The 12,212-nt window shown below is 49.9% G+C and overlaps 1 protein-coding gene across 4 annotated transcripts in view; it reads left to right on the forward strand.

Moving 5' to 3' along the window:
• LOC143375428 (zinc finger protein castor homolog 1) overlaps positions 1-6,910 on the forward strand; it is a 112,330-nt gene extending 105,420 nt beyond the window's left edge. For 3 of the 4 annotated variants that reach the window (XM_076824492.1, XM_076824491.1, XM_076824494.1), the window contains 5 exons: positions 172-750; positions 848-2,485; positions 3,536-3,634; positions 3,772-4,690; positions 5,291-6,910. In XM_076824492.1, coding sequence (XP_076680607.1) covers positions 172-750; positions 848-2,485; positions 3,536-3,634; positions 3,772-4,690; positions 5,291-5,795 — 3,740 coding nt within the window. In that variant the 3' untranslated portion in view covers positions 5,796-6,910. The remainder of the gene's footprint in view (positions 1-171; positions 751-847; positions 2,486-3,535; positions 3,635-3,771; positions 4,691-5,290) is intronic. The other variant, XM_076824493.1, reaches the window with a different exon arrangement.
• Positions 6,911-12,212: the final 5,302 nt, after the last annotated feature.

Genomic DNA, 12,212 nt, shown 5'->3' on the forward strand with positions numbered 1-12,212 from the left:
CGATAACGTTCGTGCTGCAGTTTGCTCTGTTACCGAGACTCTAGAGAGGAAACACTTGCTGCTGTGAAAGTGACCGCGCTCTGCTGGATAGGGTTTACGCGGACAATTTCAAACTGGGTGTGCGAGGTAGATTCTCGATTCTCACCAGCCCTTTGGGGTTTCTGATTTCAGCATTGCTGAGACAAAGCATGTCTCCAGTTGCGGACACCCTGATCGGTAGCTCGAAAAGCTCCGTGTCCCAGCCGATAATCGATTACTCCCGGTACGTGAGGCGGTACACGTCGGGGCAGGAATGCGGCAGCTCGTATTGTAAGGAGCTCGGTTGCAGGGAGCATTTTCACTGCTTGGACTGCAGTGGTAGGGTGTTTGTGAAGAAGGAAGAGATGATCAGGCATTTCAAGTGGCACAAAAAGAGGGACGAATCTTTGCAGCACGGTTTCATGAGGTACTCGCCGACGGACGACTGCTCGGAGAGGCATCCGGGCCGCGCCTGCCCGCACAATAGAAAACAGACCCACTATCACTGCATCCACGAGAATTGCGACAAGGTTTACATATCGACGTCCGACGTGCAGATGCACGCCAACTACCACCGCAAGGACTCCGCGATCATACAGGAGGGCTTCCAGAGATTTCGAGCTACCGAGAGCTGCGGTACCGAGCACTGCCCCTTCGTCGGCCAGAGGACCACCCACTTCCACTGCCGGCGACCGGGATGCCGGTTCACCTTCAAGAACAAGGCTGACATGGGTAAGGAAGTCCATACGTTTCTTCTATAATAGTTGCCACGCGTCTAATGCCTCCCTCGAAGAGGATTCGCTGTAGCATCGCCGACTTGTGTCTACAGACAAACACAAGTCCTACCACATCAAGGACGAGCAGCTGTCTCGGGACGGGTTCAAGAAGTTCATGAAGTCCGAGGCGTGTCCGTTCGAGCAGTGCCGCTTCTCGCGCGTCTGCAACCACATCCACTGCATACGGCCACACTGCAGCTACGTCCTCCACTCGTCCGGTCAACTCTTCTCCCACAAACGGAAACACGAGCGCCACGAGTCCGAGCTGGCCTACAGGAAGTACAAGCAGATCGGCTCGGTTGGCGGTGTCCGACCGCCCGGAACGTGGCCGCCCGAGGATCTCAGCGCCCAAAGTCTATCCCTAAGTCTGAACGGCGAAAGCTCTAACGAAGACAGAGGCTCGCCGTCCTATTACTCCCTGGACGACTCTTTCCAAAGCGCCAGTGACCTCGCGATGGATCTCACCGCACCAACGACCACGGTCTCCGCCAGCGGAAGCTCCACGGTCACCGTCGACCACCAGCATCAGCAGCAGAGCCAACAGCTCACCGCCACGGAACTGGCTTATCTGTTGCCCGCCGCGGCTGATTGCCCCTGTCACATAGGCAGGGACCATCACCACTGCGGGCTAGATCGCTGCGGAACCGCGTTGAAGGATCCCCGCGAGGTCAGGGAGCACCTGCGGGAGCACGAAACTCAGGAGCGCATCACGGACGCCTTCTTCGAAGAAGGAGGCTGCGACGACAGTTGTCCGTACGCTGACAAGGAGAAGCACTACCACTGCAACTGGGAGAACTGTCGCGAGGTGATCCTCGCCACCGACAAACCCTTCCGTCGTCTGCAGCACTACAAGATCCACGAGTACAGCAGACAGCTGAACCTTTCCTGCTCATCCCACGCCCTCTCCTCGGACGTGACGTTGACCCACCTGACGAACATCGACGCGATGTTCAGGCGGAAGCGGGGTAGGCCACCGAAGAACAGGGTGATAGAGATCTGGTCTGGCGGCGACCCGGCCACGCACACTCACGATTCACCCCAGGCGATCTTCACCAGTTTCAAGCTCCCGAAACCCCAGACACCGAGCCTCACGCCGAATCCTCTGCTCGAGGATCGTGAGGGGAGCGTCTCGCCCTCCAACAGCCTCGGCGAGCCGGAAGGCTTCTCCACCTACAATCCCGACGGCTGCCCCGACCCGGCCTGCGTGCTCAGGACCACGAGACACCATCACTGCTCCCAGCCCAGGTGCCATTTCTCCACCGACAGACCCGACCAGTTGCTGATGCACAGCAAGGACTTCCACGATAACGTCGACATACCGCCTGGGTTCGCCTTCTTCGACAAGATGGTGGACTGCCGGCTGGCCGGGTGCCACAGCAATCGGGTGAACCGCCACTTCCACTGCACCAGACCGAACTGCGGCTACTCGTTCGTCCGATACTCAACCATGGCACTGCACGAGAAACAGCATACCGGTCACAGCGACGGCAACAGCAGCCAGGAGTCCTCGATGCAGGAGTGCCAGGCCACGGTGCAGCCGGTTCACGAGCCCAAGCCGAGGATCCATGTGAAAAACCCCGCGGAACTTATCGAGAAGCCGGAGGAGAGCCTGGTCGGGGACATGGAGAGCAGGACGATGATGGAGGACAAAGAGTCCGATCTACCGAGTCCGGACGCTAATAAAACCACTGGTAAGTGCCACTCGTCCAAGCGCACGGCCCCGCACGCCTGCATAGTGTTGTTTCATAGTTGAGTTCTGTTTGGTAGTTAATTTTGAGACATCACCGAGAAACAGTCACCCGTGTAATGCATGATTTTCTGCACGCTCACGCACCTCAATGTATATTTGGACACAGCACCACCACCCCACCCCACGCCCCCACCCTTTAACTCTTTCGATACTTGGATGAACCTGTTGAACCGCCAGCGATGGGGGAAAGAAACGTAGACACGTGGTCGTGGAAGGTTTCTTTCGGCCACCGCTGTACACTGCTTAAGGATGTATCGGACGTACAATATTAGACAAAAGTATATGAAACTTGAAATACGTGAATATCATCGTGTTACGCATAGTAAATCTAGATGTAAGGAACTCGAACGGCAGTTGGAGTCCTATTTTTACTCCTAGCAAGGTATTGTTCACTTTACAAATGCTTTCTCAAGCATTATTTGATCAACTTTTGGCAGTGAAAATGCCCTGAATTCACAACTTTCTCAAGTTATAATTTTTCTTTAAAACGGTGTAGTGAAAGCAATTGAACTTGGCAGATATTTTCATCTACCCGCATACTACATGTAAAAAAAAATTGAAAACATTGATACTATTTCTTCAACATTTTTCCAGCTGTTTTATCTGTAAAGGTAGTCTCTTTCCATAAGAGTACGTGTAAAATCAGTGAAAATTAAAATCGTTATAACTCAGCAATCATTTCTCTAAAAATTTTAAACGAATTCTCTAATTCGTTTAAAATTTTTGAAGCACATCAGGAAGATTAGAAAGAACAATCTCACAAAACTTGATGAACTTGGTACCATTTTGAAGATAGGTCCAATACACCCTTAACGAACGGGGGTCGAAGTACACCTCCACTGTCACCATTTTTATTTCTCTCTACATTTGAGTTTTGTACATTTGTATTTATTGTTCTCTTTGCGTCTGACGTATCTGTTGTACAAGGTGGTTGTAATTCTAGTATGGGAGGTATATTTGAAGTGTTGGTTGTTTGGTTGATTGTTGCTAGTGGTGAGGGCGGCAGGCACCTATTATCCGGTCAGCGGACCGCCGAGTGAACCTGCACTTCCGGGCGTCGTGCTATCCATGCGAACTTCCGTGCATCAAGGTTCGTGTCTCTATCGACGAGAAATTTTGTCGCCTCGAGATGTGTTTTCTGCTAGTATCTTAGTAACACCGTCGCCATTCGCGCTCGCTTTTCGGGGACCCGAGAGGCTGAACTGAGGCTGATCGTTTCGATTGCAGAGTCCCCGGTGCTGCCGTCCACCAGCTCGGCAACGCCTCACACGCTCTACGGGCCGGAGCAGAGCTGCAGCAGACCGTTCTGCAAGCTGAAGCGCAAGAACCATTACCACTGCAACGCGTGCAACCAGGCGTTCTCGGAGCTGGACCGACTGGTAGCGCACATAGCCAAGCACTCAACGGGCGCGATCCTCAGCCAGCAGCAGCACGACCTGCCCAGCCAGGCGCCGAATCAGCTGCAGCACGACTACCTGGCCCAGCTGTCGCAGAAGCACGACTTCATGGCGCAGAACGCTCAGATGGCGCAGAACATCCAGAACTTCCAGAACCAGATGCAGCGCCAGATGCAGCAGACCCTGGGCCAGATGAGCCAGCAGAGCCAGGCGAAGGAGGTGAAGATGGAGCCTGCGAGATGCGGCTCGGACGTCGGGGTGCAGAACGTTCCCAGCGTGAAGAGGGAGCCTAGCGAACTGTCCAGGGACGACGGGCACAATTCGCTGCTGGACGGCAACGAGAACGGTCAGCTGTCCCAGCCGAGCATGCCGCCGAACGTTCAACAGGCCCCGGTGCCTACGAGCTTCGAACTGGACCTCAGCCACGGCTTCCACTTCCCCAGTCCAGCTGTGATGGCCGCTATGAACCAGCAGATCGCTCTGATGAACCAAGCCCTGCCGCCGTTCCTTCAGCACGGTGGCATGTACACCGGTGCGCCCGGGCTCATGTTCGCGCCTGGTCTACCTCCGACGAACTTTCTACCTCCTGCCAGGGACGAGAACCCCTTAGCTTCCCTGGCGGCAAACCTGAACTTGAACAAGAGGTCCCTGTCACCGCCGGACAGCAACTCGCCCGAGGCCAAGAAGCAGAGGCTTCACCACTCGATGCGGATGCTCAAGGATGAACCAGTACCGGAGGGATACGTCAGGTTAGTCACATAGTTTCTCTTTGGGGTGGAAATGGAAAGAGCACCTTGCATCTTTCCACCTACGTCATTCTTCGACATTCCTGTTCGCATGATCCTTGAATACAGGAACCCGAAGCGTGGCAAATATAGTAGTTTGATTGAAAGGGTCCAACGCAAATTTTTGAGGTTTGCCGCTCGTATTCTCGGTAAGCCTATGGACTGTACTGATCATAATTATGGCCCTATTATGGCTCTCTTGAATATCCCTACTCTCGTGGATCGTAGACGTATTGCGGATATGATGTTTTTGTATAATGTCTTAAATGGTCACATCCATTCGTTCCGAGACTACCTCAATATCGTCACTACTCGGTTGACCCCCTAAATCGCGCCATGAGTGTGGCTAATGAATATTTTAACGGCATGTACCCTCTTTGTCTCTCTAGAAGTTCGTTCCGGTCTTTGTTATAAAGTCGGTCGGATGAAATCTATGGTGAAAATTTAGTTGAATAAGTGCTAGTCATTGTTAGCGCCGTCGTTTATGTATTTTTGTAACTATTGGGATTTTTTTTGTCCCGTTTATATAATAATAATAATATCGTTAATCGCTCCTAATTCCAGGTTCAGGTTCAACGAAGACTGCAGGTACCCCCACTGCGGCTACAGGGAGCACCAGACCCACTTTCACTGCATGCGCCAGGACTGCGGCTACTCGTTCTGCGACAAAACCCGCTTCGTCCAGCACACTGCCAGGCACGAGCGGCTGGACACCCTGATGGGTGGCGACTTCCAGCAGTACAGAGCAAACGTACCGTGCGGTAGAGCTCAGTGCGCCTACACCTCGTCCCTGGGCTCGATGCAGAACAAGGCCTCGCACTTCCACTGCCTCAAGTGCGACTTCGTCTGCACGGACACCAACAAGGTTGTCGCCCATCGGCGCCAGCACGCCAAGCTGGACAGCATCGCAGCGGCCGGCTTCCAGAAGTTCACCCCCAGCCAACCCTGCGGCGGCGTCCAGTGCCAGCACTCCGGCAAACAGACTCACTACCACTGTCTGCAGTGCCAGTACGCCGTGCTGGGCCTGGCGCAAATGTCGGCCCACAAGTACAGACACATGGACACATAACGACGCCCAGCTCCGCTGGCCGGTCGTTGGCCGAAGAAAGACATTCTCTGGTCCCCGTAGAGACGTTCCTCGAGAAAGGGACGGGGACTGGGTCACGTGATCCTGCCGATCAAGTCTGATACCAAGGACTGAGAAAGAAAAGACATTTTTTCGTACGCTCCCTGTAGACATTCCCCGCGGTATCGCGATTGTCCACGCCCGATTCGAGACGCTACGTTCCCCAGGCGCGCTGGATGATTAGGAGCACCCTGACCGCGCGGCCTAGTCATTAATCTTCAGCCGTTTCTCGACCAGAAGGGATCGATAGCTCGTACTCGGTGTCCCCTTGAGGTCGGAACGAACGATATCATGAAGCCGGTGGAAACGGAAGCTCCGTTCAATCGGCTCGATGACTTCGTACTTACGAGGAGATGTTCATTAAACCGATCGAACTGATCCTCCTGTAGGCTTGGAGGGGTTTCTAGCGCGAGGACGAGGGACAGAGAGGACCCGACATAGAACCGTAGACAATAACGCGGACGACAAGTCTATCGTATAGCTTTAGCGCGAAGAAAAAGACAAGCTGTAATATTTAATAGGAAAAGACCCCTGTACATTTCGTTTCTTTTTTTCTTTTTTTTTTCCTTTGTTTTAGTATCTCGTTCGTGTACCCTCCGCGTGGTGCAAAGAGTAGTCGTCGCGACGACTTAGGTCCTAGAATAGATAGTTAATATATATACGCGAGTGAAAGAGAGCCGCGACAGAGAGGAGAACTGAATTCTCGACGAGCAAGAGGTTCGCCGCGGAAGTCGAGGGGGACTTTCGTAGAGTTCGACTAGCCTCTCTACCAGTTTCAGGACGAAGGTGCTCTCCCCGGACCTTCGCCAGCGAGCAAACACGGGAATCGTGCCCGAGCACGACGCGTCGTGTCTAGTCCATCGCGCCATCGGTTGTTTCACAGGCAAAGCAAACAGAACAGCAGCCCGTTTAGCGGCGAGTCGCTGCCGGACTATTCCTGACGAATCTCTAGCCAGCGCAGAGAGGGCTCGAGGACTCGACGAACGATCACTTAACGACGGTGCAACGATGCTTCAACCATCGCCCACGATTACTTTATTGTACTTCTTCTTTTCTTTTTTTTCTCTCTACTTTTAACGTGGCGTCGCCTTTCGCGCCACAGCTATCGTTCCGCGTGTTCCTTCTCTATCAGTTGGAGGGGAGGAGTCGATCGATTGAATCGAACCGCAACGAATCGTACTAAAGAATATTCTATACGCTTTCTCGGGAATATACATACGTGCCGCGGCCAGGAGGGTACGCGTTCCGTTAATCGTATTACGAACAGTATTGCTAAACCGAGAGTTAACAAAAAGACTGCCAGCCAAGATGAGACAGAGCGGACGAGGGCAGACCTGCGACGAACATTGGCATTCGAAGGGGTATACAGTTGATCGTGAGTGTACAGGGAACTGTGAGGAGGAGAATAGGGAAAAGTGGAAGAGATATATCGCGAGGTGTACTCTGATACTTAAGCTCGAAGGAACGGATCGTTTGACACGTGTGAGTATTTTGTGTGTAACGCGTCGCGAACGACGGGGTGTCTCGCGGTTTCATCCCCCTTTGGGGATGCTATACGACAATACGATCCTGTATCTTTCAATCTTCGCGCGACCAGAGACGGATCGGGAGTACCTTGAGTCCTTGGGAATGGAATATTTTACTTCTGGGGAGAGTTTGGGTTTCTGAGAATTTAGGAGGTTTAGATGTAGAGTGTAGTGGGTTTAGAGGTCTCCAATTGCTTGGAATTTTCAAGGTTTCCTATAGATCCGTCTCCGGGTGTGAATAATTCAACTTTTCGACGGCTGTTTTGTAATTCTTTCCGCGCAAAGGCCTGCACTCGCGACTTTCATCCCCCCGGAGACTCACCCCTCCTCGAACGTAACTGGGTAGTATAGAAAGAGTTTAACCAAGCGACCAAGTTTAAATTTTAATCTTTATTTTAAATATGCTTTGCACGAAGCGTGACGAAATTTTATTAGAGGACAAGTTTGTGTGTAGAGGTATCAGAAATATAAAAACCCTTATCGCTATTCACTATAACGTCGGAGTGGCTTCCCTCGAGTAGAACGATCGATAGAAGGCCCGATTTCCTAGAGAACCGTACTTTGTCGAGGACAACGATTCAATCATGTAGCTTTTAGTACCGTCTGTAAAACTGTCGTTCCCCAGATGACATAGGGGGTAGTGTGTGCGCGTGGGCGCTTGTGCGACACGCTAGGGTGCCTTTAGAGTTTCCCCCGGACTTGTAGCACCGTGCCTTAGCAACGATAACCTTGCAACGTGCAGATTGTCCACGAATAATGACGAGAGAGGGACACGCCCGACGTGAACACGATTGTAGGAAGCTATAGTGCCTTAAAAACCTGCGTCGAATCCACGAGAAACATAGAAACTCGGTCGCTGTGGTCCGTTCCTCCATCTCCATCGTCAGTTTCCAAGAAGCTGCTTTTAATTCAAGGAAACAGGTTCAAAGGTTGGACCACGGCGACTAAAAAGACCCAGCGAATCCAAGTGTCTGTACGCTTTTCCAGTGTCTTTTAACAAGTACACCGCGCAGAGGCGGAAAGAAGCTCTTCCACTGTCTCGGAGAGACGCGCGTTCTTTTATTCACCCCACGAACAGTGAATCTTGAGCTCAGATTGCTGTAAATGAAGTTGACTGGAGGCCCAGAAACCGGATAGGGTTCACCTCCATTAAGGTAGGCGTCCTTTTTTCCGCAAAAGCTGCGACCTGCTCGCGCGTTGCGAGGAATCGGAACGGGGTAAATTGAACGCTTACAAAGAGCGTCTACCGAGCAAATCTCGCGGGTCTTTAAAAAATCCAAGTTCCTTTTCTTCTTGGTAATTCAATTCCACGAAATTTTCGCGATGGAAATGGAAAGCTCTTAGTCTAGTTAGCAGCTTTTAAACGGCACGAGAGTGTAGAGTAAGTCGATCTTGAGCAGACACAGCGGGTCTCTCATTGCCAGTGGAGGAGCTTCTTCGATCAGTCAGAGAAATTTCCCTCGATACGTCAGCATCGTTCCATTACAGACTCGTAGCGAAATCAACTGGCCGCTCAAGACCACCACCCGCCACCAGAAATCATTCTAACCACCCTCCACCCTTATCGACTACGAATGTCTATACCGCTCGGATCTTTCGCGTGATCACCTCGGTGAAAGTGAGGCGTTAAAGCTTCGCGTTCGAGAGGCAGAAGACGGATGCTCGTGCTAAACTAGACGGTGGAGGTATCCCGGGGCGTCCTCTTGATTTCGCGGCGACTGTAGCGAATACAACTATGTCGATTAGTCATCAATCCTGTCCCCGTGGCTAGAGGAAAAATCCTCTCTTCTGGAGAGAAAGCCAGATCGACCGATTCCTCGATCCTGGTGTCCGGTGTCGTTGGTCCCGGTCGGAGCGAAAACCGACACCGTCGCTGGGAGGAAACGCGACGCCCGCGCGAAAAGAAGCGAGAAAAACGAAGGAAATGTCGCCAGCTCGTGGCCTGGGGGACAGGCGGAGGTGGTGGATGTGATGGAGGCTGTTTGAGAGAGGCGAGCCATTATAAACGAGTGCCATAAAACCGCGATATGTAAAATCTCGAGCCTGCTGTATGCTTTTACCGTTTAAGTCCCGTGTGCAGGGGGGGGGTGGGGAGGAGGAAGGACGACCTGTAGAATATTTATTTTAGCCCCGTTTACGTGGGGGTGGCTGGGAGGGAGAGGTCTCGGAGCCGGAAGTGGGCGAGATCGCGGCAGGATGGAGCGTTCGGTGGGGCGAATCAACCTCGAAGGGTCGAAAAGTATTGTATGTGAAAAGGGGAAACAGAGGGACACATGCTCGCGAGTGTTTCGAGCAGCGACGATGAACTGAGGTTGCCTTATAACTATCGAGCCTACACTATACATACAAATATAAATATATAAATATATATATATATATATATATGAATATAGATATATATTATTGCGTGGTCGTCCAGGACGATCGAGGTACATATTGTTCGAACATGCGAGAGAGAGAATGTATGCATTCGAGTGTGTGTGTGGATGTATACCAGTAGAAAGACGTACTATTACTTGAAGATGTTAGAGAAAATCTATCGTATGGTCATTAGTACATATTATATAATTTTATCTATTATTATTAATTATTATTAATTATTGATTAATATTCTCTATTATTATTATTATTATTATTATATTATGAATGAGTATCGGAACCACACATCTTATGTAGCTGTGATTTTGCTTTCGAACAAGTAAAGATTAAAAATATTTATAGCAATTGGAAGGTGCTCTGTTCTTATGCTTCTTCGTTCATTCATCGTCACCATCACCTTCTTCTTTTGTAGGCTGGCTTCATTGAGTCCAGTCCTCCGGGTGTTCAGTGTACGTTCAACCACCGTCGAGGTAACGTCGCGGAGGTGAAGCACCTGGAGGTGATATAGCGTGGAAAGTATCAGAATCACTGGTATGTATGATCAATGGTGATCGATTCATTTTAGTTTCTAGAAGATCATTCGTCGTTCATTGTACTTCTAGAGAAATATCTCGACTCGCTTCTGGTCGCTTAGAAGCCATCAGTTGCTTGTTTAAATATTTTTTCCACACTAGGTACTTGGTCCGAGGAGCGAGTTATGTAAGAAAAGTTTGAGGATATAAAAAGGGGTCATCGTTCGGTGATAGTCTTTTCACTTCGTGTAGCAAAGTGCAAGAAGAAATGCTCCGATACGAGACCGATAAACTTAATCTTCTTAGTAGACAGATCTCTTAGGTCTTCCGATATACGTAGATCTCTGAGATCAGCAGCTATATCGAGAGCCCGAGGTAACAAGAGCAAAGTATAAAATTCATTCGACTCTGTCCAATTGAAATTAGAAACTTTGATTGTCCCAGTCGAAACGTACACGCTCCATCGCGATTCTTATCGTTAGCATAAAAATAGTGGTACCTAGAATTTTCCATTGCTCGAACTGAAACTTTCCACCCACCGACCATTAAGGGCAATCCTATTTTTCAGCTAAAAACGAAGCAAAATTTGGGGATTTTTTTTTAAGAAACTAGCCATTCGATTCATCTGAAATTTGGATCATGCTTTTATGCATCTTTGACAAAGTTGCAGTTTTTTTTCTATTAATTTTTAATAATAAATCTAGGAGGTATGCGCGATCAACCATCACTACCTCCGCGCGAAATTAACTCCGACTGAATTCTTCGCTTCGCCTCGGCCTTTGATTAATTCTCGCAGCTTTCGTTTCGTCGGAACGAGAAAATAAATCTGAAACAATTACTCAGGAGCCAAGCAAGCCGCAAGCAGGCCAAAAACCAGCGAACAAACTCGATAAATTCCTTGGTAAGGAACGAGGAACCACTGCGCAACGAGAACCGCTATAAAAACAATTTCATTATTCAGTAAACGTTTCGTTCCCTGCGACGACATTTTCATATTTAGTCTCTGCTCGCTGCCAGGCGCTCGCTCATTCAGCATTCGAATGATAAACGCGAAAAGAAAAAGGAGAGGAGAACGAAAACCGAGAACACGATCATCTGTCGTCGATTTATCAATGCTTCGCTTACGAAGGAAATTGATTAGACAGGCAGTGGCGCGTAGAATAGATAATCGGTGGAAATGGAAGAGAGCAGTAGCAGGGAGTATAACTTTCCGCGAAATTGATATTTTAAACGTAGGAAGCACTGGAAAATTTGGCGACAAGTTGCATCAGGAAACCTTGTGTCGTAAATAATTGGGCCGAGAATTGGAGATTCGATAACACAAGTGTCTCGATTTATAATGGAGCTGCTCGACACGCTAATTTAGTAGACGGATAATGGTCGCTCGATTGAGGCAGCTGCCAAAGTATTGTTTTATCGTCTCCGCAGAATTTGCAGCAATTACTGTCGTCGTAAAGCGTCGAAGGGAGCTGTAACGTAATCATCACGCAACGCAAGCATGTCACTTCGTTCAGTACCGACTATACCGCGCAAAAAAGTTAATTACACACTGAATGAGTCGACTACTATTTGGACACGCGACGCTCGAGTGGCGAGGCGCTCGTAAGTGCTGGAGTCTTTAACTATTAATTAGTAAGCACGCAGGTTACGTGAAGATGAGGTAAGGATGTTCTGCGGTACACATTATCGACTTACTGGGTGTCGAGCAGACGAGGGTACTTGACAGTTACCTACCAAGAAGAAAATTAAAACTCACTCGATCTCATCAACAACGTAACCAAGTCAGATCCCCTAACAGAGGCGGTAAAGCAATATCAGCCGCAAGTGCAGAAAGCTATCTCCTAGCGATAGACGAGCCAAAAATTTCCACCACTCGCTCTTTATCCGCAGCAAATTAATCCAACGGCCAAACAGAAACATAAGAAAACACAGGAACCTCTCAC

This window comes from Andrena cerasifolii, chromosome 12, assembly GCF_050908995.1.
Source record: "Andrena cerasifolii isolate SP2316 chromosome 12, iyAndCera1_principal, whole genome shotgun sequence".
Taxonomy (NCBI): Eukaryota; Metazoa; Arthropoda; class Insecta; order Hymenoptera; family Andrenidae; genus Andrena; species Andrena cerasifolii.